The following is a 27469-nucleotide window of genomic DNA, read 5'->3' on the forward strand; positions in this document are numbered from 1 at the left end:
AGGCAGCCTGGTGTTTTCCATCCCCACCTAGTTCCACCCAGCTATTGGAGGGCTGCCCCAGACCTCCCTCCCAGCCCTGTCCATGCACCTACAGGCAGTGGCCCTCTGCCCGGTGGTGCATGGTGGGCAATACCAGGGAAGGGACCACACAGGCCTGAGAGGTGGGCTAGGGGCCACTTGGCAAGACATTCTGGGGTCCCAGAGTGTGGTCTGGAGTGGGCACTGCTGATGGCCCTGCCCTTCCTGACATGGCGGAAAGAATACACATGCTTGATTTTGAATAAAGGAGATTGAAGTAAGCCATCGTGTGTGACCCACAAGTCCAAGTGGGAAGAACATATCAGGGGTGACGCCAACCCTGATGTCGAAAGGCGGAGGGCCCCTCACGTTTCACACTGAACCTCAGCTTTGGAGGGCTCGGAAAGCAGAGGCGGGGCGGGGCTGCCCTGCTGGAACCCTGCTTCATGGTCCACCTGAACATCCACACTCTTCACGGTCACCTGCCAGGCACTCTGGAGCCAGCCTGGCCCACCTGGGCCACCTTCTGCGCTCCTGGAGGCATGACTCAGCCAGCTGCACTGGGCTTCTGCTGCCACACATTGCTAAACCAGGGCCTTTGCACCTGCTGTTCCCTCTGCCAGGATTGCCTTTGCCAGCTCCACAGGAATAGGCACGGCTCAGGTGGCCTCCCACAAGCAGCCCAAGATCCAGGACGTCTGAGGCCTGACACCACACCCCACCCTTTGGTGGCTGCCTGGGCAGGGGGCTAAGCCTGGGTTAGGTGGGGTCAGAGGGAGAGAAAGAGCCCAGATCACAGCTCTGGGCCTGCTGCAGGTGGAGCTGGGTGGGAAGGGGAAGCCAGGGGAAGGGAGGCCTCCAGGTGTGTGTGGGTCCCGCAGCCACACCCCAGGGCTTTCAATCCTGTTTCCCCCAGCCGGGGGCCTCTCAGTGAGAACCGAAGACAACAAGGGCACCCAGACTTCAGGGTGCCTCAGAAGGCCTGGCCCAGTGAGAGACAGGGAAAGAAGGCTGGGTCCACACAGGACTCTAGGGGTGAGTGGGGTGTGGGAGGGGCGGGCCGGGGAGGGGTTTTGCTGTTTGCCCTTTGGTACCGGCCGAATCCGGCACCCTGAGAAGGCAAAATCCTGCTCAAAAAATAAAAACACAGAAGCACATGGAAAAACCACACTAGGAGTGGAGGTGAGAACAGGGCGGGATGGGGAAAGGGTGTTGGGCAGAGGTAGCCACGCGTGCAACGCCCCGGAGTAGCAACACCTTCCGCTTAGCCGGCGGGCTTCGCCCGCTGGGTATTTGGTCTCCCCAGGGGCCCCCGCCCCCGCCCCCGCCCCCGCCCCCGCCCCCGCCCGGACCTCGGCCCCAGTCCAAAGTGTGGGCGTGGTCTGTAAGTTGCATGGCACCGCCCCTGGGCGGGCGTGGAGGGCGGGGCCTGTTGCATCCCGCCCCTCACCCAGGCCCAGGCCCCGCCCCCACAAGCCGGGCTCACTGCCCTGGCAGACCCCGCCAAGCGCGTCGGAGCGCGCAGGATGCGCGGGGCGGCCGCCACCCTCCGTGGCAAGGCGAGGCCCCGGGGGCGGGCCGGGGTCACCACGCCTGCCCCAGGGAACCGCACAGGTGAGGGCTGGGGCCTATGGCCGCGTGCGGGGCTCTGTGCCCATTTCACAGACGGGAAAGCCGAGGGGAGGGGGTCGCGGGGCCGCACAGCCGTGGGTGGGGGCCACAGCCACGATCTGCCCCGAGGATGAACCTCCTCGACCCTCCGCCGGCCCAGCAGGCGCCCTAGCGGAGCCGAAGCCTGGCAGCGAGCAGTTCGAAACCAGACGGCTGCACGCAGCAGCCCGCGCGCCCGTTCCCAAGTGGCCGCCGCGCCTTGGTCCCGGGCGTCTGCGGACAGCGCGGCCGGCCAAGCCTCTCCACGCCGCAGACTCCGGGCCCCTCCGCGCCCCTCCGGGGGAAGTCGAAACTGGCCTCACCTGGCGGGCGGGCGGCGCGGGGGCGGGAGCGGGGAGCCGGGAGCCCTCTCTGCGCCTGAGGGAGGTGTCATCTTCACGATTCCTTGGTGACCACCGCAGCTCCACTTTACAGATGGAGAAACTGAGCCTGCGAGAGGGGAGTGGCTGTCCGAGGTCACCCTGTAGCCAGGCTTGGGATCCCCTCGGCTGTCTCGGAGGAGGCTCAGAGGCCTTTGGAAAGAAGAGAGGCTGCTTTTTATTTTACTTTTAAGTGTGTGAATTCAAGAATGTGTTTAAAGAGCTTTCTGCTCCCGTGCCCAAGGCTCCGGGGTTCGAATGCTGGCCTTGCTCCTTGAATGATTTTAAAGTCTAACCCTTTTAGAAACGGAACCAAACCGGAACTCTGGGTCTCAGATATCCCAAAAGCTTACTTCCGTGGCCACTGCCCACGAGCGTTAGGCCTGAGGGTCCTGGGCGTCTCAGGCGTTGCGGGGCTAAGGCTCTGCGCAGGAGGAAGCTGAGGCCTGGAGTGGGGTGGGCTGGACCAGGTCACACTGTCAGCCTGCAGCCCCAGGGAACTGGCAGGAAGGTGGCAGGAGAATGGCTTCCTCTCACAGATGGGGAAACTGCGGCTCAGGGAGCTAATTCACCAAGCAGAGGTCCGCAGCTCAGCAAAGTGGGCGCTGAGACTTGTTCCTGGCGCTGGTGGATTTGGTTTATTTAGTTTGACTCTAGCAGCCTAATGTCCAGAGTCCCTAATTTGGTGTTGGGGTGATGAGCACTTTTGCTCCTGTGTTTGAGCAAGGCCTGCCGAGGGCCTGGTACTGCCTGAGGAGCCCCTTATACTGGCACAGCAGCCTGGGGGAGTGGGTGCCAGTGCCCTTTTGATAGCCTTGACTTGCCCAAGGTCAGCCCAAGGCCAGGGAGTATCTGGAGGCTCTGGCATATTTGCGTACAAAAGGCTGTTTGCCTTGGAATTTGTGCTGGGAATGGAGCTTAGTCTGGCACCCTGTGCTCTTGTTCATCCCCCCTGGCCCTGGCTCTGCCTCTGACCACCATGACCACTTCCCAGGCACTGGTCTCCTTGTTGGAGTTTTGGGTTAGGATCCCCCCCATGACCTGGGGTGAGTCGCTGCACCTCTGTGCCTCAGTTTCCCCATGTATACCTGCCCCCAAGCTTGTGGACAAGCCCAGTGGAGCCCCGGGAGGGTACTTGTTCTGGTGCAGGGATGATGCCATCATCTGGACTCCATCACTCCCCTGCCATGTGACCTCAGTTTCTTGCTCTGTGAAATGTGCTGTGAAGTTAGAGGCTGGGGGATTGGGAGCCTTTGGAGGGGATTTGACAGTAAAACACCACTGGCCAGGAATGGTGGCTCTTGCCTCCAATCCCACACTTTGGGAGGCTGAGGCGGGCGGATTGCTTGAGTCCAGGAGCTCGAAACCAACCTGGGTAACATAGCGAGACCCCATATCTACAAAAAATGCAAAAAAAAATTAGCTGAGCATGGTGGCATGTGCCTATAGTCCCAGCTATTCGGGAGGCTGAAAGGTGGAAGGTTTGCTTTAGTCCAGAGTTCGAGGCTACAGTGAGCTGTGATCACCTCACTGCACTCCACCCTGGGCAACAGAGTGAGATTCTGTCTCAAAACAAAACAAAAACCAAAAACATAGCACGGGGGTGTGTGTTTTTCCTACCATCTTTAAAATGGGGCCATTACCACTGGTTTTCCTAGAGTAGATACGAAGAGCACAGTAGTGCAGACAGACTCGTCTTCCTGAGAGGCAGGAAGTGGTCTTCCCTCATCTCCCATGAGCGCCCTGGGAGAAGAGCAGGGCACAGGGGAAACCAGCTCAGAGTAGGAGTTTATCGTGTTTGTTGTATGACTGGCCCCTGGCCCTGCTCCCAGGTCAGCCCCAGCACTCCGTGATCTGGGAGATTGTCCAGGAAAGCAGGGTTCCAGTGGCTGTAGGTAACCCCCCTGGCATCCGTGGAAGGGCCTTGGAGGAAGGCCCTGGAGAGGGGGTAGCAGGAGGCACGCTCTGCTGGTGCCTTCTTGGCTTCACCCCTGAGCTCCTGCCCCAGAACTGGACTGTGTACGTTTTACAGAGGAGAAACTGAGACCCCGTGAATGCCTGTGTAAATCAAAGCAAGGCAGACACGCCCCGTGATGCCTGGCTATGGCCTCCTGCCAGCCATTGGCATCGACAGAGCTGCTGGTAGAAGGCATAGGTTCCCGGACCCTCGGTTTTCCACCAGGGATGTGGGGGTACACGTTCCTCATTTGGAATTAGCCCAGCTCTTTTCTAGACGATTGTGTGCTTTCCACATCCTGAGGCCACCCTGCTGCTCAGCCTGGAGATGGAAGGCTGCAGTGGCTCTGAAGCCTGTGCCCACCCTCCATGTGGAGATGGGCTCAAAGAGGACAAGTGACTTACCTGAAGACACACAGCCAGGGCTGTGGGACACCCACATGTAGTGTTGGAGCCAGGCCCTGTCCCCACTGCCAGGGTCTTGGGGGTCCTGTTCTCAAAGCACCTCTGTGTGCACAAATCACCCCCTTTAAACTCCGAGAAATTCCTCCTGAAGGTTCCTGTGTCACATTTGGGGGAACTGAGACCCAGATTGAGGTCACACAGGGACTCGCAGGTGGGGATCGAGTCTAGGTGAGACTGGGTTCAGCAGCCTGCCTCTGTCACTCTCTCCCACAGCCTCAGCCAGCATAAAAGGGAACATAGTTACTTGGTCCCACAGCAGGCGACGTCAGGGTATAGGGGCTGTGTGGCGAATTCCAGGACGGAGGACAGAAGGGCCGACCTGGTGTCCAAGGTTCCAGATAAAAGATTAACAAGTACGGATTGTTCTCAGACGCCCGGCTGGCCTCACAGGCTGGGAGGATGAGAACCCACCCGGTCAGGCCTGCCTCCCTCCGTACATAAGGCCTGGGAGGGAGGAAGCGCAGCTGCAGTAGGTGGCCTGGCAGAGGCGCAGGCGCGGCATGTGGGCTGAGGGCCGCTCAGGCATCACACAGGTGTGACCCTGAGGTACCCATTGGTCCTCTCCACCTGCCCCTGAGCCGTGGGAAGGCCAGGCAGGGCCTCGTGTGTTTTTATTTTGTATCTTATTTGCATCAAATCCGTTTTCTGTTGTTTTTCCCTCTCCTTTAAGATTTACATGCAAAGGGATCTAAAGGGTGCCGGTGAGAAATGCCCCAGCACTGGGCCGGCAGACCAAGGGCAGCCACAACCACGGGCTGGAGAACAGCAGGCGGGTAGGATGGGGCTGGAGGGCAGGACAGATCTAGAGAGGCAAGGCCTCTGCCTCCAGCTTTAGGGAACAGACATCCTCAAAGACAGCTAGGGTGTGGGGTCCTCTGCAGGGGTCAGGCACAGGAGGGCTATCTGTGGGCAGCTGGAAGTTCATGAATATTTGAAGCAGGGGAGGGGACAGGGGACAGGTGGGATCTGCCTGTCATGCATCAGGCATGGGGAGGGGCTCAGGAGGTCAGTGACGGGGTGGCCCTGGGTCCCCTGGGAGCCCGGGAATCTCTGTGTGAGCAGGACTTGGCTGTGCGGTGGTTAGAGACAAGGGTGATCCACCAGCTCCATCCTCGTGCCTTGGTGATTTCTTGGAATGTCCCTGGGAGTTGGGTGCAGGTAGAGACTTCGTAGACCATAGCTCCTGGCACTGTGCTGCCTGCCTGCCCACCCCATCCTGGCTGTGAGTTCACTGTGAATCCTATGGAAAGGGCTACCCCAAGGGGACAGGAGTCCAGCCTCCTACCCTTGGCACTGCCATTGTGCAGCCAGGGGCCTTGGGCAGGTTTGTGGGCCTCAGTTTCTTCATCTGGAAAATGGAGCCAGCCCAGAGAAAGTGTCTCCTGGCCTCCCAGGCTCAGGAAAGGAGTACAGGAGACCCCACTGGGGCCTGGAGGGTTGAAGGTGCCCTGTATGCTGCAGACCTTGGGGATCAAGAGCTAAGGGCTGAAGTTTCCCTGGGTTCCATGGACCTTGGGGATTGAGGCGCAGGGCCCCAGTAGGGCTCATGTCCTGGGCTGCTCAAGCCCTGACCTAGGGAGTGATCCTGTGCACCAGATCCTGCTCCAAGATCTCCACAGTGCAGTCCTGCTCCTCCCAGACCCCAGGCAGGCAAGTCACCAGTTTCGCAGACAGGGCAGTTGAGGCTAAGCCAGGTGAGAAATTCAGGTCCAGGACCTGCTGCTGGGAAGGGTCTTGTCAGGATCAGACCCCAGGAACCTACTGCTTAGCCCTCCAGGAAGCCTGCCCACCCAACTGGGGACTAAGAGGGGGCATTGCCAGTCAGTGGCTTCTCTTTCTCTGGCCCCTGCAGCAGGAGAGGCCACAGGAACATGACTTTGCCTCCCTGTGCCCTCTTGCCTAAGGGCTTAAAGGAGGTTGGACCTCTTGGCCACCCTGAGGAGGCAGGTCAGGGCTGTGAGCTTTGAGCAAGGACTCACCCTACCCTCCCTCCTGCAGCTAACTTCCCCCAGACCCTCTGCTTGACTTGTAAAGGAAAGCCATTCCAGCAGTGCACTTACATTAGGGCCTGGGCATGAGACCCTCCTGGTCAGCTGGCTAGAAATGCAGGGTCTGATGCCAAGACTGCATTTAAGGCCCCCCAGCCCCACCAGGCACCATCCTTCTCTGCTCATGGACAGTTAGGGGGCTGGCATCAATTTTACTGGGCTTGTACTCCAAATCATTTTATACTTTTGTTTGAGTTTTTAATTTGACGGCGCATCCCAGACTTCTTGTAGGTCTGTGTTACCTTGCTGGCCGGTCCCCTTTCTTTGGTTGTGGGTGGTGACTTCACCATTTTTTTTTTTTTTTTGAGACAGAGTCTCACTCTGTCAACCAGGCTGGAGTGCAGTGGCGTGATCTTGGCTCACTGCAGCTTCTGCCTCCCGGTTCAAGCGATTCTCCTGCCTAGCCTCCCAAGTAGCTGAGACTACAGGCGGACACTGCCACGCCCAGCTACTTTTTGTATTTTTAGTAGAGATGGGGTTTCACCATGTTGGCCAGGATGGTCTTGATCTCCTGACCTTGTGATCTGCCCGCCTTGGCCTCCCAAAGTGCTGGGATTACAGGCATGAGCCACTGCACCCAGCCGACTTCACCCTTTATCCCCCACGTCTGTGAGGCTCAATGATGCAGGCAGGACAGGCTCTGGGGTTGCTGGGAAGGGGCCATGCTTGCCTGCTGTTGATGCCTTTCACTGTGACATGTAATCTACCACCTGCAGTTGCTGTCTGAGACAAGAGCCCTCACTATAGCAGAACCTGGTGGCTGAGAACACAGGATGTGGCTTTTGACAGATGAAGTGTGAACCAAGACAAGACCTTGGTCGACCTCAGACATGGCTAGGTGAGAGCCGACTGGTCAACCTCAGACATGGCTAGTCATGAGCTCCCCACCTGGCTCAGCATAACACACGGGTGGGCAGGGGGAGGGGCTGCTTCTTCTAAAACACACTTAGAGGAAGTCAGCTGTGGAGGTGGCCTTGCTGGGATGATCATCATTTCATCAAGTCCTCGCCCCACCCTGCCTGTTGTGGTATTTGTAGGTGGAGACACAGGCCCAGGGTGGAGAAGTGACCAGGGTCTTCTGGAAAGGCCGGGCCTACCCTCAAACCCAGGTCTTCTGGCTCCAGAGCTGGGCCTGGCTGCCTCGGGTACATGGGAGGCCCTGGCGGTCACATCCGTCTTGTTTGAGAGAAAGCTGTGTTCCCGCAGTGACACACAGTCTTGGTAGAATAAGTCCTAGGGATCAGCCCAGTGCCCAGATGGCTCAGCAGTGGTTAAATGTCTGGGTCCTGGATGTGGAGTGGTATGGCCACCCCTTCCCTGGGACCCCGGTGGGTGGGAAGGGGATGTGCCCAGGGGATCAGTTACATGTCAACAGTGGGGATGCTCAAGGTCTTCCCCCAGCATTTTTCTTTTGAACGTGCAGCAGAGTTGAAAGAATTTTATGCCTGGACACGCACCAGCTCAATTCCACCCTTCCTATTTCCCTGTGCCTGCTTTCTCACATCTGTCTCCATCCCTTGGTCCACCCCTCCAGGCATCTCATTATTCTAATGAAGTTCTAGTTTTATTTTTAAATAATGAATTCACGTTCATCCATTCATCCTCTCACTGGGCAGACACTCAACCAGGTGCTGTTGTGGGTGCTGGACATACTCACCCTCACCAACCTCCCCTCCCATCCGCCAACGGCTACTCCCAAACCTCTGGCTGGTGGGGCCTCCTCTCTGCAAGGGCCACAGTGGGCTGGGAAGCCACAGAGGAATGCAGAAGTCGCAGCTCTAAATTAAGGACTGAGAAGTGTTGGCTGCCTGGCGGCCCTGGGGAAGGGGCCACGTGGCCAGCCCGTGGCTGCCCTGCTGTGTCTGCCAGGGCTCCAGAATCCCATAGCCACCTCCTTGGCCAGAAGGACAGTGCATATCCAGATCCCAAGATCCTGAAAAAGCAAAGTGGTCCCTGGCCCTTGGGGAGTGCTGATCACGACTCTTGCCTGTGAGGTCAGGCTGCCAGTCCTCCATTCATTTGTTCTTGCATTCATTCATTCACTCATTCCTGCACTGATATCTGTGGATATGGAGCATGGTAGTTGATGAAGAGCCCAACCCTGGAGACAGAATTCAAGTCCTAGCTGTGCCACTGGGAGCTAGGTGACCCAAGGCCAGCGAGAGTCAGCCCAGGGTTATAGGAAATAGCCCAGGCCAGGGGTTAGAGCCATACCTGGCACACAGTTATGCTCAGTGTCAGCTGTCATCAGCCCAGCATCCCTGGGAGGTTCTGCCTCCTGCTGATCTCAGTCCTGCCCACCATCCCCCGGAAGGGCAGGGCAGCTCCTCAGGCCCTCCCCACTGTGTGTACCGCCCCTAGAAATTGTGCACCCCTCCCCTGCGGCCTCTCCAATCTGAAGGGCTGATCTTTTTAACCCTGACAGAGATAAGAAGCAAAAAAAACTATCTTCAGTTGCTTTTTCTTTTTTTGGAGATGGAGTCTCCCTCTGTCGCCCATGTTGGAGTGCAGTGGCATGATCTCGGCTCACTGCAACCTCCATCTCCCAGGTTCAAGGGATTCTTCTATCTCAGCCTCTTGAGTAGCTGGGACTACAAGGCACACGCCACCATGCCCAGCTAATTTTTGTATTTTTAGTAGAGACAGGTTTTCACCTGGGTCTCAAACTCCTGACCTCATGATCCGCCTGCTTCAGCCTCCCAAAGTGCTGGGATTACAGGTGTGAGCCACCGCGCCCGGCCAAGTATCTTCGGTTTTAAATGTGCGTTTCTTTAATTGACATATTTTCCCCCTGATTTTTTAAGCAGCTGTACCAGGCTATAATTCACATACCATACAATTTACCTATTTAAATCATAGAACTCAGTAGCTTTTGTACATTCAGAGATATGTGCTACCATCACTCCAGTCAACTTTTTTATTTATTTTATTTTATTTTATTTTATTTTTTGAGACGGAGTCACTCTGTTGCCCTGGCTGGAGTGCAGTGGCACAATCTTGGCTCACTGCAACCTCCACCTCCCGGGTTCAAGCAATTCCCCTGCCTCAGCCTCCTGAATAGCTGGATTACAGGCGTGCACCACCACGCCCAGCTAATTTTTGTATTTTTAGTAGAGATGGGGTTTCAACGTCTTGGCCAGGCTGGTCTGGAACTCCTGACCTCAGGTGATCTGACCACCTTGGCCTCCCAAAGTGCTGGGATTACAGGTGTGAGCCACCATACCTAGCCACTCCAGTCAATTTTAGAATATTTTTAATCACCCCATAAGAAGATCCCATACCCCTTAGCAGCCATCTCTCAGTTTTCCCTTTCCCCCAGCTTCTGACAGCCACTAATCTGCTTTCTGTCTCTGGATTTGCCTATTCTGGACATTTCATATGAGTGTCATCATACGACATGTGACCTTTTGTGTCTGACTTCTTTCACTTAACACAGTGTTTTCAAGGTTTATCCATATTGTAACATGGATCAGCACTTCATGCCTTTTGATGATTTAATAGTACTCTGTAGTGTGGATAAACCACATTTTGTTTATTCACTTATTGGTTGACAGACATTTAGGTGTTTCAGCTTTCTGGCCATTACAAATAATGCTGCTGTGAACATTTGTGTACCCATTTTTGTGTAGACAGGTATTTTCATTTCTCTTGGCTGATTACCTAGCCATGGAATTACTGGATCATGTGGTAATTCTGTGCTTAACTGTTTGAAAAACCACCAGACAGTTTTCCAAAGCTGTTGCACCATTTTGTTCCCAAACCAGTAGCATCTGAGGTGCCAGTTTCTCCACATTCTTCCTAACGCTTCATATTGTCTTTTATTTATTTATTTATTTTTTGAGACGAAGTCTTGCTCTGTCCCAGGCTGGAGTGTAGTAACGTGATCTTGGCTCACTGCAACCTCCGCCTCCCAAGTTCAAGTGATTCTCCTGCCTCGGCCTCCCAAGTAGCTGGGATTACAGGGGCCCACCACCACGCCTGGCTAATTTTTGTATTTTTAGTAGAGATACAGTTTCACCCTGTTGGCCAGGGTGGTCTCAAACTCCTAACCTCAACTGATCCACTGACCTCAGCCTCCCACAGTCTTGGGATTACAGGCGTGAGCCACTGCGCCCAGCCAGCCCTTGGTATTGCCTGTCTTTTTGACAGACTTCTTTGTGGTTTTGATTTGTATTTCCCTGAAGGTTAATAATTTTGAGAATCTTCTTGTGCTTATTGGCTGCTAACTTATCTTTTTCAGAGAAATGTCTGTTCAGATCCTTTGGCCATTTTTAAATTTTGTTGTCTTATTATAATTGAGTTGTAATAATTCTTTATATGTTCTAGACACATGCCTCTTATCAGATACATGATTTGCAAGTATTTTCTCCCTATTGGTAAGTTGTCTTTTCATTTTATTGAATGTCCTTTAAAGCAAAAACATTTTTCAGTTTGATGAAGTCCTGTTTTTATTTTTCTTTTGGTGTTTGTCTTTGGTGTTAGATCTAAGAAACCATTGCCTAAGTTCACAAAGATTTTCCCCTATGTTTTCTTCTAAGAGTTTCATAGTTTTAGCTCTTACTTTTAGGTCTTTGATTCATGTTAAGTTAATTTTAGTATATGGTATGAGCTAGGGGGTCCAGCTTCAGTTGTCCCAGCATCAATTTGTTGAAAAACTATTCCTTTCCCATTGAATTGTCTTGGTACCCTTGTTGAAAATCATTTGACTATAAATGTAAGGGTTTACTTCTGCACTTTCAGTTCTATTCTGTTGGGCTTTATGTCTGTCCTTATGATAGTACCACACTGTTTTGATTACTCTAGCTTTATAATAAGTTTTGAAATTGGCAAGTGTGAACCCTCCAACTTTGTTCTTTTCCAAGAGTGTTTTGGCTGTTCTAGGTCTTTTACATTTCCATATGAGCTTTAGGATCAGCTTGTTGATTTCTGGAAAGAAAGCAGCTGGATTCTGATAGAGATTTTGTTGAATCTGTGTATCAGTTTGGGGAATACAGTAGATTTAATGAATACAGTAGATTCAATGAATATAGTAGATACAGTGAATATCATAGACACAATGTATCCAAGGGGGATACATTCTAGGACCCCTCAGTGCATGCCTAAAACTTCAGATACTATATATGTTGTTTTTTTCCTAAGCACATGTACCTATGATAAGTTTAATTTATAAATTAAACACAGTAAAAGATTAATGATAACTAGTAATAAGTTATACCAATTATAACAATCTATTATAATGAGAGTAATGTGAATGTGGTCTCTCTCTCTCTAAATATCTTAATAGACGGTACTCACCCTTCTTGCGATGATGTGAGATGATAAAATGCCTACATGATGAGATGAAGTGAGATGAAAAACATAGGCCTTATGATGGAATGGGAAATTCCAGAAATAATTTGTAAGTTTTACACTGTGAGCCACTCTTGAGTATTGTGATGAAATCTCACCCATCCCACTCCACCCCGCCTGGGATTGCTGTCAGTCACTTAGTAGCCCTCTGGATTATCAGATCCCCTGATACTGCAGTGCCTGTGTTCAGGCAACTCTCATATTACTTAATAATGGCCCCAAAGCACAACTGTTGTCAGGTACTACTTTCTGATTGTGGAACCACCAGTAACTGAAACCATGGAAAGTGAAAACAAGGATAAGGAGGGACTACCATAATATGTTGCCATCGTAACAATATTAAGTCTTCTGATCCATGAGCATGGGATGTTTTCCCATTTATTTAGGTCTTTGATTTCTTTCAACAAAGTTTTGTAGTTTTCAGAGTATATGTTTTGTACTTCTGTTATTAAATTTATAACTAATTTATTCTTTTTGATGCTATTGTATAAAATGTTTTTCTTAATTTTCAATTTACTCACTGCTACTGTACAGAAATACAACTGACTTCTGTATGTTGACCTGGTATTCTACAACCTTGCTGAACTCATTTCTATTTATAATAGCTTTTAGTGGATTTCTGAGGCTTTTCTACATATATACAAAATCATGTCATCTAATGGAGATTGTTTTACTTCCCCCTTTTTTTTTCTTTTTTATTGAGATGGAGTCTCACTTTGTTGCCCAGGCTGGAGTGCTGTGGTACAATTTTGGCTCACTGCAACTTCTGCTTCCTGGGATCAGGCGATTCTCCTGCCTCAGCCTCCCAAGTAGCTGGGATTACAGGCATGTGCCACCCACACCCAGTTAATTTTTGATTTTAGTAAAGATGGGGTTTCACCATATTGGCCAGGCTGGTCTTGAACTCCTGACCTCAAGTGATCCACCTGCCTCAGCCTCCCAAAGTGCTGGGATTACAGGCATGAGCCACTGTGCCTGGCCAAGCCATTTGTTTTTCTTTTCTAACTTACCCATTTTGTTGTGATTTTTGTCATTGGCTTATTAATATATAAGTGCTGTTTATGTAGAGAAGATACAAATCTCCTATTACATATATGTTACAAATATAAGAATCTTAGACACCGCATCTAGTGTGGCTCCCTCCCTGCTGTCAGTGGGCATTTGGGCAGGTGAGTCCACCTCTCTGAGCCTTATCTGTAATAATACAGATAAGGAATGCAGGGTGCTCTTGAACAGAATATTCCATCCATACATGCATTGTTATTGTTAGTAGCTGTGCGAATGCTGAGGATCCATAGACAGGGAGCAGTCAGAATGGTCCTGCCCAGGCCAGAGGCTGGCCTTCCCCAGATACTGAAGGGGCAGAAAGGATGGGGGCAGCCTGGGGATGAAGAGCCAGGTGGCTGCGGTTGACCCTGGCAGAACTACAAACTGGCTATGTGACCTCAGTGTCCCTGAGCCATGGTTTCTGGGGCTGCAGAATGGGGGAGACAGTTCTTCCAAGGACACCATGGTTCCTGTCCTCGTGTGTACCAGGCACAACCACCTTCCAGATGCCTTGGCATTACACCTCATTTCCTCCGCACCCCAGTCCAAGGTGGGTACAACAGCTGTGCTGACTTTGAGGCCGGGGAAGGCTCCCTTGCCTGGGCCCCGAAATGTGTGTGGTGGAGGTGGACTAGGAGCCCCACGGGCTGGAACCCGTGTGTTCGTTTCTGTACTGTCACCCAACAGCTGCTGAAGTGCTCAGCAGAGTAGAGCCTGAGCATTATTCTTCCTTCTATTATTATTGTTGCTGATACTCCGACTTTTGTTATTGTCACCTTGGGGCCCCAAGTGGGCCAGGCAGAATCCCAAGCGCTAAATAGGGCACTGGGCTGAGACATGTTGCTGAAGCTTTGTATCAGATTTGAACCAGTCCACTTAACAAATCCACAAAAAAACAGTGGCCTAACTCCAGCTGGAGTTTATTTCTGTCTCTTCTTAGGATCCGAGAGGTTGGTCTGCCCTTTCACACGTCTACCATCTTTGCTCCCTGTATTAGTCAGGGTTCTCTAGAGGGACAGGACTAATAGGATAGATGTATATATAAAGGGGAGTTTAATTAAGGAGTATTGACTCACACGATAACGAGGTGAAGTCCCACAATAGGCTGTCTGCAAGGTGAGAAGCAAGGAAGCCAGTCCGAGTCCTAAAACCTCAAAAGTAGGGAAGACAGTGCAACCTTCAGTCTGTGGCTGAAGGCCCGACAGCCCTTGGCAAGCCACTGGTGTAAGTCCAAGAATCCAAAAGCTGAAGAACTTGGAGTCTGATGTTCAAAGGCAGAAAGCATCCAGCATGGGAGAAAGATGAAGGCCAGAAGATTCAGCCAGTCTAGTCCTTCCATGTTCCTCTGCCTGCTTTTATTCTAGCCTCACTGGCAGCTGATTAGATGGTGCCCACCAGGTTAAGGGTGGGTCTGCTTCTCCCAGTCCACCGACTCAAATGTTAATCTCCTTTGGCAACACCCTCACAGACACACCCAGGGACAATACATTGCATCCTTCAATTCAATCAAGTTGACACTCAATATTAACCATCACACTCCCCAGTGCAGAAGTGGCACAGCATCTATGCTCACACCTCATTGGCCAGGTTCAGTCACTTGACTGCTCCCTGGAGGGCAGGTTGGGAAATGTAGTTTTCAGTGGTGATCACATTTCCAGCTGCAACTCTGGGATGGGGAGAAGGGATACTAGAGGCAACGGCAGCCAGGGGTGGAAACTAGAGTTGAAACCGCCCAGGATGCGGTGAGATGGGGCAGATTCTACCCACTGGGCTTGGCCATCAGGTGGGGCTCCCGAAACAGTGTGCTGGGTCCCAGTTCCATCCCTACCACCTTCCTGCTGAGTGACCTTGGACATGCCACTGAGCTTTGCTGTGCCTCAGTTTCCCCATCTGTAAGGTGGGGGTAGACCACCCTCCTCATAGGGCTATAACGCAGTACAGCACCCATTAGGCCCCCAGTGTTGTTTATGTTAGATCAGTCCCTTCCCCATCCCTCCCAGAAAAGTACACAAACCATAAGCCCCTCCCACACTTCTTCCTCCCTTGCTAGCAAGTATCCTCAGGGCAGAAGCAGTGTAGCCTGACCCTCCCAAAGCGGTGGGGCATGTCTGCCTCAGCCCCTCCTGAGGGCCACCCCTGCCTCCGCACTCTCCCCCTCAGCATCTCAGCTTGTTAAGGCCCTGGGGTCCTTGGTCACGCAGAGGCCAGGGGCAGGGAGACCACTGGGTGCTGCTGGGGAGTGGGTCAATGTGACCTGGCCAGCTGCAGCCAAATGCCATCCTTCACTGTCACTACCATGGCACGGAGCCTCTGGTAGCCTCCACTTCTGCCAGATCCCAGACCAGACTTCGGGGCCTGGCCTGAAGCCCAGCTCTGCTGATGCCCATTAATAGCCGTGGCACATATGGCTGGGGCAAAGGGTGGTGTGACCTCTCTGAGCCTCGGTTTCCCCCCAGATGGGCTTGTGAATTTAGATGTGGGGTAAGAAATGGAGTGATACGTCTCGCAGATAAAGACCTTGCCTGGGCACACAGCCAGCCCACATGACTGCTCCTGGGCGGATGTGAATAAATCTGGGGGATGGTATGCAGCCTACCGCAGATGTCTTTGGTAAACATTTTAAAATTAGAGTCCACAGAGTTTGCTGGCCAATTGGTTGTGGATTGAGAAAGTAGGTTTCAAGGTTTGGGGCCCAAGCAACTGAAGGATGGAGGGACTGCTGATTTAAATTAAAGTTATAAGAGGAGAAGCCACATGGTGGGCAGGTTTGGGGAGCTCAGAAGCTTGGCTAGGTCTCACCTCAGACTCGGTGAGCAGTAGGACTTCCATTCCTGGCACCCAGGGCATGGTCCTGGCTGGAGATGCAGCACACAGAGGACAGAGGAAGGTCGTAGCAGGTCAGTGTGGAATAATGGGGTCCCTCAGACTCTGCATGCCCCAGTTTTTGTCCCCGCCATCACCCCCATCTCTGGGTGTCAGTCCCTGCCTGTGCAGAGGGAGACAGGCACAGAGATGCTCAGGTGGCCCTTCACCACTGCTGCCTCCGGTCAGTCTCTGCCTCTGCACACACCATGCATCAGCACAGCTTGCTGTCCCTGTTCTTTTTTTTTTTTTGAGGCGCAGTCTCGCTCTGTCTCACAGGCTGGAGTGCAGTGGTGCGATCTCGGCTCACTGCAAGCTCCGCCTCCCGGGTTCACGCCATTCTCCTGCCTCAGCCTCCCGAGTAGCTGGGACTACAGGCGCCCACCACTACACCCGGCTAATTATTTTGCTATTTTTAGTAGAGATGGGGTTTCACCGTGTCAGCCAGGATGGTCTCCATCTCCTGACCTCGTGATCCGCCCGCCTCAGCCTCCCAAAGTGCTGGGATTACAGGCATGAGCCACCAAGCCCGGCCTGTCCCTGTTCTTTACCTGTGATGTGCCAGCGGTCCACTGTCAATGCCCAAAAATCAGGAAATACCAGATAAGCAGGAGAAAGAGCCTCTTGCATTTGGACACCAGGAGACCTGCTTGGGGATGTCCTTAGCAGTTTCACTGAACGTCCTTGAACCCCAGAGACAACTCAGATGCAGAGAACAGGGACACACACTGAGGCCCATCTGCACAATGGAACACTTCACTGCTGTGAAAAGTAACCAGCTGCTGATACATGCATAGCACGACGACTCAGGTGCATTGCGTGTGTGTGTCTGTGTGTGTATGAATGTGTGTGAAGTTAGACCAGAGCCTCCTTGTCTGGTTCTAAGTCTTCCCTGCATCATAAGAGCTGTGTGACTGCAAAAAGTGTCGTAAGACCCTCTGCCCAGTTTGCTTCTCTGTCGATGGGGATAATGATGGTTCTTCCTGGGTAGGCTGCTGTGCTGATAGATGATGGCACATGTAAGGCAGGTGCAACGGCATCCAGCCACAGTAATCTTCTCAGTCCCAGCTGTTGTCGTTATAATTTTATAAAAATTCTCGACTGCTGTTGCATCCAGAGCATCTCTGTGTTCTTATTTAAGGACATCACTGGCCAGGCATGGTGGCTCACATCTATAATCCCAGCACTTTGGGAGGCCAAGGCGGGCGGATCACAAGGTCATCATGGCCAACATGGTGAAACCCCGTCTCTACTAAAAATACAAAAAATTAGCCAGGCGTGGTCGCGCACGCCTGTAATCCCAGCTACTCGGGAGGGTGAGGCAGGAGAATTGCTTGAACCCAGGAGGCGGAGGTTGCTGTGAGCTGAGATGACGCCATTGCACACTCCAGCCTGGGTGACAGGGTGAGACTCTGACTCAAAAAAAAAAAAAAAGAAAGAACATCACCCTAAGTGCTCTCTGGTATTTTAATGTCTGGATGGACCCAGGTGAGGGAATCATTCCCTCCTGCTGGAGACATGGGTTGTTTCAGCCTTTCACTATTATGTGTGGTTCTGAGGTGGGCTTCCCCATAGAGAAATCTTGGCAGCAGATTTTTTTTTTTTTTTTTTTTTTGACATGGAGTCTCGCTCTGTCGCCAGGCTGGAGTGCAGTGATCTTGGCTCACTGCAACCTCCAACTCCCTGGTTCAATCGATTCTCCTGCCTCAGCCTCCCGAGTAGCTGGAATTACAGGCACATGCCACCATGCCCAGCTAATTTTTGTATTTTTAGTAGAGACGGGGTTTCACCATGTTGGCCAGGATGGTCTCAATACCCCAACCTCATGATCCACCCGCCTCGGCCTCCCAGAGTGCTGGGATTACAAGCATGAGCCACCATGCCTGGCCAGCAGATTCTTATTTCCTGTGGCTAAAGGTGCATATGCAACATAGGGTGCTTATTGCATTTACCAAATGCTCTGCAGCAAGGTTGGATCTGTACCCCAGCCTGGGTACAGGGCTTCCCAGGCCCTGCCAACTTGCACATTGTTTTCTTTTTGCCTTTACCTCACCGATGCAGGAAAAATGAGCTCTCCCTTGAATCAACATTTCCTCAATTGCCTGTGGGTCTGCATTTTTCACGACTGTGGGCCATTGGTGTCCTTGCGAATTGCTTGTTCACACACTAGAACTTGTTGGTTTTTTTTAAAAACTGAATATTCAGTTTTCATTGATGTGTAAGACCTCTTCATAGATTAAGACTATCGAACCAACCTTTAACCTATGCTTTCCAAATATCCTTTCCCGAATTTTTCACCGGAGTTGGTTGTTTTCCATTATTAGAGAGTCTCAGAAGCTTTTGCTTTCTGCTTTGTATGCAGTCAAATCTGTTGATCTTTCTCTGTCCCTCTTTTTTTTTTTTTTTGTTCCGATTTCTGCCTTTGGAGCTGTGTTTAGGTCGTAATCAAAGGCCATGCCTCAGTGTCTCAGGGAAGGTATATTTGCTTTTATTGTCTTCTAACACTTGTTTGTTTTTTTAATGCTCCAATCCTCAGCATCTAGAGTGTACTTCATGGAGGGATCCAGCTCTGCGTTGTCCCCGGGTCTGGATGACCCCATGTGACCTCTAGAGCATCCAATGGCCTTTGGAGCTGCACCCCACCCCTGTGCTCCCCAATGCTGTGCCAGCTCCTCCCTCCAGGGTCCTGCCCAGCCCTGCCCTGCGTGCCCACCCCCCCCCCATGCCTCACACCTGCCTCTCTCCCCAGGCACCTGTGCTAAGCTGCGGCTACCCCTGCAAGCAACCTTCCAAGTCCTTCGTGGCGATGGTGCTTCCGTGGGGACCGTGCTCATGTTCCGCTGCCCCTCCAACCACCAGATGGTGGGGTCTGGGCTCCTCACCTGCACCTGGAAGGGAAGCATCGCTGAGTGGTCTTCAGGGTCCCCAGTGTGCAAACGTAAGGACCCCTCTCTCAGCTCAGTGGCTCTGGGGGTGGGGGATGGCCCCAAATCCTGTCATGGGGATGGTGTGGGTGGGGATGGCGTGGGTGTCTACTCACAAGCAGCTAGGCCAGTGTGTAGGGTCCCATTCCCAACACGGACAGCTTGCTTGCATGTCAGCAGCCGACTGTAGGCCCTCAGCCCTCCCAGTGCCATGTTGGCAGCGCAGACCCGAAGCCTAGTAGCGGGCCTCCAATCCTGGCTCTGCTACTGACTTAGCCCCTCACTGCCAAGAGGCTGTGCATGCTCTCTGAGCCAGCATGTTTTCATCTGTTAAGCAGGAAACTATGTTTGTTCATTCATTCATTCATGTACACGTACACATGGCCAACTTCAATAGGATATTTCACGTATCAGGAATATGAAGTACTGGCAACATGGAAGGTCATGAGGTGCCTGGCCCTGGAGCTCCCAGTCTGTGGGAGGAGATGGTTTTCTGGTTGTATTTCTTGTACAGGTGTTGAAAGGTCCACAGGATAGTCCCTTTTCAGTGCCCAGCATGACATTTCCAAAATGAAGCTATGTGTGTTATGTTCATGTGTTTTGTGTGTAAAAAGGGCTCAGAGTCAAAATAGTTTGGCAGATTCTGGGTTTTTATGCTGCAGGACTTCTCAGAGTCTTTAAAATGTTCACGTGCTAGGTGATTCTCTGAGGATGCAAGTCTTAGGATTAGATTCTGAGAGGCAGAAAACCCAAAATACTAGGATTAACTATGATGGAGCTCAACCTTCAGGGTGGGCAGGCAGATCTGTATGGGCTCCATGGCAGTGGGAGCCAGGCCCCTTCCCCGGCATGGCTCTGCTGGGCATGGCCTCAGCCTCATGATTCAAGGTGGCAGCAGCTGTGTTCCAGGCAGCTGTTATGGGGTGAGGGGCCCTGGGGCCAAAGGGCAGGCCCCAGTGTCTCAGGGAAGGTTCTTAGAAGTTGCCCCACATCACTTCTTATCCTCCACTGGCCAGAACATGGTCCTGTGACCACTGGGAAATGTAGTCTCCATTCTGGGTGGCCAGGATCCACTAGGGAGCATGGGAAATGGGGACCAGGGCACAGGGCCATGTTCCCTATGTGGGGGAGAAAACGGTGTTGCTCAAATTAGGATTCTGAGGCCTTTCTTAGCCAGAACATCCAGTAGAATCTGATGGAACTAGTTTCTGGAGCATAGCTGAGGTCACACAGCAGATACATAGTATTTTGGGCCTTCCTGGAAAGTGACCTGAGAAGGCATGTAGGCTCCCTGAAGAATGTTGCCACCTTGGGGCATTGTGAAAACCCAGACCATGGGCTGGGCAAGGCCTCCTCAGCACTGTCTATTGTCACCTCCTCTCTGTGGCCCGCCCTTCCTTCATTCCTCAGGCAGGACTCCAGTGGGTAGGAGCCAGGGAGGCCATCACTCTGAACTCCCTGCCAGAACTTCTGTAATTGGCCACTCTGCAGACTTCTACATACCCTACAAAACCCTGCTCAAATACCCCCTTCAATTAGCCACTCTGCATACTCCTACATACCCTGCAAAACCCTGCTTAAATAACCCCTTCAAATAGCCACTCTGCATACTCCTACCCACCCTGCTCAAATACCTGCTTCTTGGGGAGAGTCTTCTCTGATAGTCCAACCTCCAAATATAGTTTGCACAGATCTTTGCCTCAGCCCCCAGCACCTCACTGCCCCCTTACCATGCAACAGGGCTCACTGAGGGCTGCCCAGGCCCTGTCCACACCCAGGCCCTACCCCTACCACCTGAGACCCCCAACCCCTGGGCCAGGCAGATCTGGGCAAACTTCGCCCAGGAGCTGGTGGTTGTCTCCCACACAGTGGTGCCACCACACGAGACCTTTGGCTTCAAGGTGGCCGTGATCGCCTCCATTGTGAGCTGTGCCATCATCCTGCTCATGTCCATGGCCTTCCTCACCTGCTGCCTCCTCAAGTGCGTGAAGAAGAGTGAGCAGCGGCACTCCAACAGGTACAGTGGCCTCATGATCTCAGGGTCCTCCCGGGAGGTGCCTCTTGGCACCATGGGAGGAGGAAAGAGCAGAGTATTTCATGGGAACCCCGGCACTGCCCTCAGGGCACCCGTTCCTACCACTGCTGCTCTGGGCCTGCGTCTCACCGAGTGCTGCTCCCGCCCACACAGCAGCCAGGGGCAGCATCACAGCTGGGGGGCATGTGGGCCCCCGAGGCCCTGCTCTTAGGCCAGGCTATGGGTTCACGGGGTATCGTTTTATTTATTTATTTTTTGAGACAGAGTCTTGCTCTGTCGCCCAGGCGACAGAGTACAGTAGCGCGATCTCAGCTCACTGCAACCTCCGCCTCCTGGGTTCAAGCAATTTTCCTGCCTCAGCCTTCCTAGAAGCTGGGATTATAGGTATGCACCACCACACTCAGCTAATTTTTTGTATTTTTAGCGGAGATGGGGTTTCACCATGTTGGCCAGGCTGGTCTCGAACTCCTGACCTCCGGTGATCTGCCCAGTGATCTGCCTCCCAAAGTGCTGGGATTACAGGCGTGAGCCACCGCGCCCGGCCCAAAACTTACCTTTTTAACGTCTACAGTTCAGTGGCATTAAGTGTGTTCACGAGGTAGTGCAGCCATTAGCACTGTCCAGCCCTAGAACTTTCCACCACCTGTGTTTGTAAGTAAAGTTTTATTGGAACACAGCCATGTTCATCGTCTACTGGTGTGTGGCTACTTTTGGGCTGCAATGGCAGAGTTTAGCTGTGGGAGAAATCATGTGTCTCACCGCACCAAAAGCATCCACTGCCCAGCTCTTTGAGAGGTTTGCCAGCCTGCGCTGGTCCTGCAGACGGTGCCCTGGGCCTACATGGAGCCTGTTTCCACCACTGTCAGGGACACACCTGCATGCTCAGAGTCCTTCCTCCCAAACTCTCCTCCAGGTCAGCCCAGCTGTGGTCCCAGCTGAAAGATGAGGACTTGGAGACGGTGCAGGCCGCATATCTTGGCCTCAAGCACATCAACAAACCCGTGAGCGGGCCCAGCCAGGCGCACGACAACCACAGCTTCACCACGTGAGCCGGGGTCTGGGTGGGGGACATGCTGGGGGACAAGAAGTCCAGCTTGGTCAGGCCCCGGGCCGCCTGCTGCTCCCACACGCTGAGAGCCTGCTGCTCCCACATGCCCGGCCCACCCAGAACCTTAACTCCCATCTCTAAAACAAGAGGCTGGTGGTCCTTGTAGCACGCTGTCCTGACTGTGACATTCTAGGACTCAGAACTGCCCCCAGCAGTGTTTTCATCTGGAGGGTCCACCCTCCAGGGAAGCTGAAGCTTCTACACACCTGTGTTCCCTCCACCCACACCCAGCAGGGCTCTGCACTGACCTGCAGTCACTTGCTCTCCCTCCTGTGCTCTCTCCCTCTCCTTTCTCTCTCTTAATACACACATACATATTTTTGCCCTGAACCAATATGAGGACATTCTTTTTCTGAGTCCAGAAATCTAATACTAATTGGCCAGGCATGGTGGCTCACACCTGTAATCCCAGCAGTTTGGGAGGCTGAGGTGGGAGGATCACCTGAGGTCAGGAGTTCGAGGCCAACATGGTGAAATCCCGTCTCTACTAAAAACACAAACATTACCTGGGTGTGGTGGCGTGTGCCTTTAATCCCAGCTACTTGGGAGGGAGAGACAGGAGAATCACTTGAACCCAGGAGGCGGAGGCTGCAGTGAGCCAAGGTTGCACCACTGCACTCCAGCCTGGGTGACAGAGCGAGACTCCGTCTCAAAAAAAAAAAAAAACCAACAGAAATCTAATATTGATTGCACGTGGCCTGTCGAGTGGAGAACATCCATAATCACACACAGTGCTCAGCCACCAGGTCTCTGGGCTCCTTAAACTGGTATGGGCCTTCAGTTTTTCATGGCATAGTCTTCTGAGAGCTCCAGGCCAGTGGTGGCATGCAGAGGCTCCTGTCTGCATCTGTCTGGTGTTTCTGTGTGACCAGGCCCGGCTCTGCATTTCTGGTGCAGGGCTGGGTGTGCAGATCAGACACGGGCCAGGCTTCTCCCATGGGCCACATGGAATGGGGTCTCTTGGCTGAGGTGAAGCCCCCCAGGTCCCTCCACTGTCAGAGCCTGAGGCAGGGACTCTGCAAGCGTCCCTCCGCTGTCTCAGCAGCCTCTGACTCGTGGTCTCAGCGTGCAAGGCTGATCCTGCCAGATCCGCTCTTGCCTTGGGCATTACAGAATGGTGACTTTGTTAATTCTGTTGCACTTCTGACATTCCTTCTATTAGGGATGAGGATGAGCTGTTTTTTTCTTTCCTTTCTTTCTTTTGATTTTGTTTTGTTGTTTTAGCATCACATGAACTCATGAATATTCTTTTCTGAAACTTTTATTTTAGGAAAAGTTCACAAATACACAAAAGTAGAATATTGTCACGGATCTCCTGTCCCTGCTTCCCATTCTCATGGTCACCAGCTAAGCCAGACAACCTCATTCATGCCCCTTCCACCGCATTATTTTCAGGCACACTTTTTGTGGGCTCCAGTTCTTGGCAGTAGGAGCTCTGCCAAGCCATGGCCTGTGTCCTTCTGATCCATCCCCATCAGTCTGTGAGTGCTTCCTGCCTTGCACAAGATGTTCCAGGCCCATCTTGTGCTTTCTGTGCCCATCTCTGCGGTTGGCCACTGCTCTGGGAGCCCTGTTTCTCTGGGTGGAGAACGGCGCTTAGACACCAGGGTCTGGGCGGGCATCATTGAGCTTGTGTTCCCTTCCTTCAGGCCCTCCCGCTGGAGTCTTTCGAGGCTGCAGTGCACTTGGTCCCAGCCCTTGTGGCCTCACTGTATGACTGTAACAGCTCCATGCCTCGGTTTCCTCACCTGTAAAGTGAGGATTGCAGTAGCGCTCACCTTTCAAGTTGTTGAGGTTACCTGAGTCCAGGTGTGTGCCTCTCTCACCAGGCCCAGGGTGAGAGCTCAGTGAATACTGGCTGTTACTGTTGTTGCCACTCTTACGACCTTATGCAGATGGGGAAACTGAGGCACAGGAAGTGGTGATCTGTGTGGCCCTGGGTTGCACACACCGTGCTGGGTCTGGCCAACACCTGCAGGGAAGGAATTCACCTATCTCCTTTCCTGGCACTTCAGGTGTCTATTAAGATGTAGCTGAAATGCTGCCATTGATACTTCTGCACTTAGCAACACGTTCCAGGTCACCATGGTGGTCTGAGGCCTCCAGGCTATCATTCCTTACAGCAGCCTATTATTCCAAAGCTTCCAACATCTGCTAGACCCTCCCCTATTGAGTGCTCAGTGTCTTTTTGCTTAGTGCTGTTTTTCTTTTTCAAGACCACAGCTCTTGGGGGTGATCCTAGGAATCGATTGTTTAGGCCCAACAGTCTAAATATTTTATGACCACATTCTTTCCCTGGGAACTCTGGTACAGTGAGTGTGGCCATATTTTTCTGGTAACTGCATCATCACTGAGTGCTGATCATTTGTTTATCATTTGTTTCTTACAGTAGCTACAAGTTGTGTGGGTAGTTTCCGTCAGCATTTCTTTGATGAATGTCAAGGAAGAATGTTTTCTCCAGCCTTGGCTCACCAGTGCCGTTGCTGGCATGAATCATTTTCTGTTTCCTCCTAATGTTTTGCTCCATGTGTTGTGGGAGGGCACATGACCCATCAGTTGGCTGTACATTTATTAGGCCTCTTTCCTTTTTTTTTTTTTTTTTTGAGGCGGAGTCTCGCTCTGTCGCCCAGGCTGGAGTGCAGTGGCGCAATCTTGGCTCATTGCAAGCTCCTCCTCCCGGGTTCATGCCATTCTCTTGCCTCAGCCTCCTGAGTAGCTGGGACCACAGGTGCCCGCCACCATGCCCAGCTAATTTTTTGTATTTTTAGTAAAGATGGGGTTTCACTGTGTTAGCCAGGATGGTCTTGATCTCCTGACCTCGTGATCCGCCCACCTCGGCCTCCCAAAGTGCTGGGATTACAGGCGTGAGCCACCGTGCCTGGCCCCCTTTCCTTTTTATTTTAGTTTTGTTGGGGCTATGGTGGCTAATGCCTTTCCTTTTGGGTAGTGAGATATCCAAAGCCACTTTCAGAGCTCCTCCATTGCCCCGCCTGTGATCCCCGCTCCCCATTACAGCACTGGGACCAGATCGTCCTGTGTCATAACTGGGAAAGTGCCCATGGAATGGGGGAAGGAACAATTGTCTCTCAAGGCAACATGATGTCCAGGATGATGGCAGCTACAGCTGCTGCCGCTGCCGCAGGGGCTTTGCTGGCCAGAGCATGACGCCAAGGAGCTCCCAGGGGTGCTGTTTCGGGCCACACTTCTGCCTGGTCCCAGCGCCACAGACACCGCCTCTTACACTGCGGGAACTTGCGCAGTGTGTGGTCGGACGTGTGCATCCCGTCCAAGAGTGGCCATAGATCTGTGTACAGAGCTGTGTTCACCTCCCCCAGGGAGTGAGAGAGCCAGGGCAGGAGGGAGGCACCCTGACAGGGCCGTGAGAGGCTGGAGGAGGCCGGCTTGGGGGCCACTCTTGTAGTCAGCTCAGGAGGCAGGAAGTGGTGGTGAGGCTGAGGGGGATTGGGAGGGGGACCCTTAGGGCAGAGCCCCTTCCTGGAGCTCTCTCACACATGGGGACCTCGAGCACTCAGCCCAGCTTCGTGGGGACTCAGAGAAGGTGGGTCCTGCCCAGGGCTACAAAGCTGAAGGAGGCAGAGTTCCCTGAGTCCCCAGCCCTGGGTCCCAGGCTCCCAGGCAGGATCCTCGGGATATGCCTGTGCTGGGGCTGCCCACCCCTCAGGCAGGGCCCAGGCTGCCTCCATAGGTGATAAATTGCCTTTAGCAAGGTGAGATTTGCCTCTTGACCTTGTTTTTATTTCATAACTACTTCTCAGCACTTGCAATGTGCCAGGCACTGTTGTGAACTCTTCCAAATATTAACTCTTTTCACCTAGGGGTGGGTACTACTTTTATCCCATTTTCCAGGTGAAGAACCAGGCAGGTTAAGAAACTTGTGTAAACTCCCACACAACCAGTAAGTGAGGCTGAGTGAAGTCAGTCTGGTTCCTGCCTCCCCGAAGCTGCCTTTCGTCTCCACCAGTTATTGATGCTTTCACTTACTCATTGCATAAGCAGATCATTTCTTAATTCCTACTACTTACTAGAGTTTTTCTGAGAATTAGTTGTGGGTGGGAGCCGTGATCCAGGAAGGCTTCCTGGAAGAGGTGATGCTGGAAGTGAAAGGACTAAGAAAGCCTGCTTTGGGAGGGGAGAGAGACAGCCTCTGAGGGGAGGAGAGGACACGCAAAGGGCTGGAGGTGGGAGCCGCCAGGCAGCCCACATGGAGCAGAGGCCAGTGTGTGTGGAGGCTGGAGATGGGGCAGGGCCAGGGTCTGGTCAGCCTGGGGAATGGCTTGGTTTGTATCTGGGGTAGTGGAGAGCCACAAAAGTACTGAGGGTGGAGCAGGTGGGTGATCCAGCTCCTGGCCACCAAAGAGGCAGGCCTGGCAGGAGGGAAGATGTCCTCCCCTTGACCTCCTGCTCCCCAGCGTCCCTTCTCTGCCTGGGACATCCCAGGCCCTGGCCAGATAGCTGGGTTCCTGGTGGTTTCTGCACACTCTGAATGAGCCCCAGGAAGTCCCCACACCTTAGGGGGGCAAGTATCTGACTCCTGGGCCACGCCCTGGTTGTGTAGATGAAGGACCCACTTGCCAACAGGGCCCAGCAGGGAGATGGAGTGACCTCTGTGCACCTTAGGGTGCAGGGCAGCTCCTGGCAGGAGGAAACGGGTTCCCCAGTGCTCAGGGCAGCAGTTGTCTCAGGCCCACCGCAGGGCCTGGGTACCTGGGAAGGTATGGAGTTAGGGGTTAAACCCTATCCACACTCTTTTGCCAACTCATGCCTCCTCTCTCCACAGAGACCATGGTGAGAGCACCAGCAAGCTGGCCAGTGTGACCCGCAGCGTGGACAAGGACCCTGGGATCCCCAGAGCTCTGAGTCTCAGTGGCTCCTCCAGCTCACCCCAAGCCCAGGTGATGGTGCACATGGTGAACCCCAGACAGCCCCTGCTTGCCTCTGGGCTGGCCACAGGAATGCCACAACAGCCCGCAGCATATGCCCTAGGGTGACCACGCAGTGAGGCTTGTGCCCATGCTCCACACTAGGAGGCCAGGCTGACCCCACCAGCCACTCAGCTGCAACTCCACATCAATTCCACATGCGCCCAGCTCGAGACTGATGAGTGGAATCAGCTTCCAGGTGTAGGGACCCCTTGGGGGGCCAAGCTGACATCCAAGGCTGAGGACCCCAGTGGGGAGTGTTCTGTTCCGACATACCCTGGCCGTAACGATTTTTATAGTTATGGACTACTTGAAACCACTACTGAGGGTAATTTACCAGCTGTAGCCTCCCACTAACTAGCATTCCTTTAAAGAGACTGGGAAATGTTTTAAGCAAATCTAGTTTTGTATAATAAAATAAGAAAATAGCAATAAACTTCTTTTCAGCAACTATAGATGGCTACCTCAGCATCTTCCTCCACAGGATGTACTGCTTCCAAGCAAGGACCCATGGAGGGTTCTGCATCTGTTGGCTGTAAAAGTGCAGTTGAGGGGTATGAAGTAAAACTAAATAATTATTTCTTTCTTTTTTTTTTTTTTTTTTTTTTTAAACAGAGTCTCACTCTGTCGCCCAGGCTGGAGGGCAGTGGCGCGATCTCCGCTCACTGCAAGCTCCGCTTCCCATGT

The 27469-nt window shown here is 52.7% G+C and overlaps 1 protein-coding gene across 4 annotated transcripts; it reads left to right on the plus strand.

Annotated features, from left to right (window-relative positions):
- The first annotated feature begins 1502 nt into the window (after positions 1-1502).
- Positions 1503-27235, plus strand: SUSD3 (sushi domain containing 3). Of its 4 annotated transcripts, none has more exons than XM_032164551.2 (6): positions 1520-1632; positions 7234-7355; positions 18525-18713; positions 20569-20716; positions 21648-21779; positions 26641-27235. In XM_032164551.2, the coding sequence occupies exons 2-6, from the start codon at positions 7307-7309 to the stop codon at positions 26849-26851; spliced, it is 729 nt and encodes a 242-aa protein (XP_032020442.1). In that variant the 5' UTR covers positions 1520-1632; positions 7234-7306; the 3' UTR covers positions 26852-27235. The 4 variants fall into 4 exon arrangements, with proteins under 4 accessions (XP_032020439.1, XP_032020442.1, XP_058301881.1 ...); XM_058445898.1 differs by lacking the exon at positions 1520-1632 and adding an exon at positions 10844-10893 and having other exon boundaries at positions 7318-7355; XM_032164548.2 differs by lacking the exon at positions 7234-7355 and having other exon boundaries at positions 1503-1632.
- Positions 27236-27469: the final 234 nt, after the last annotated feature.

Source organism: Hylobates moloch, unplaced genomic scaffold (genome assembly GCF_009828535.3).
Source record: "Hylobates moloch isolate HMO894 unplaced genomic scaffold, HMol_V3 SCAFFOLD_10, whole genome shotgun sequence".
Classification (NCBI taxonomy): Eukaryota; Metazoa; Chordata; class Mammalia; order Primates; family Hylobatidae; genus Hylobates; species Hylobates moloch.

Coding starts and splice junctions, on each gene's coding strand:
- SUSD3 (XM_032164548.2), top strand. CDS start 1,545: ATGCGCGGGGCGGCCGCCACCCTCCGTGGCAAGGCGAGGCCCCGGGGG. Junction 1,633..18,524: donor TGCCCCAGGGAACCGCACAG/GTGAGGGCTGGG, acceptor CTCTCTCCCCAG/GCACCTGTGCTAAGCTGCGG. Junction 20,717..21,647: donor GAGCAGCGGCACTCCAACAG/GTACAGTGGCCT, acceptor ACTCTCCTCCAG/GTCAGCCCAGCTGTGGTCCC.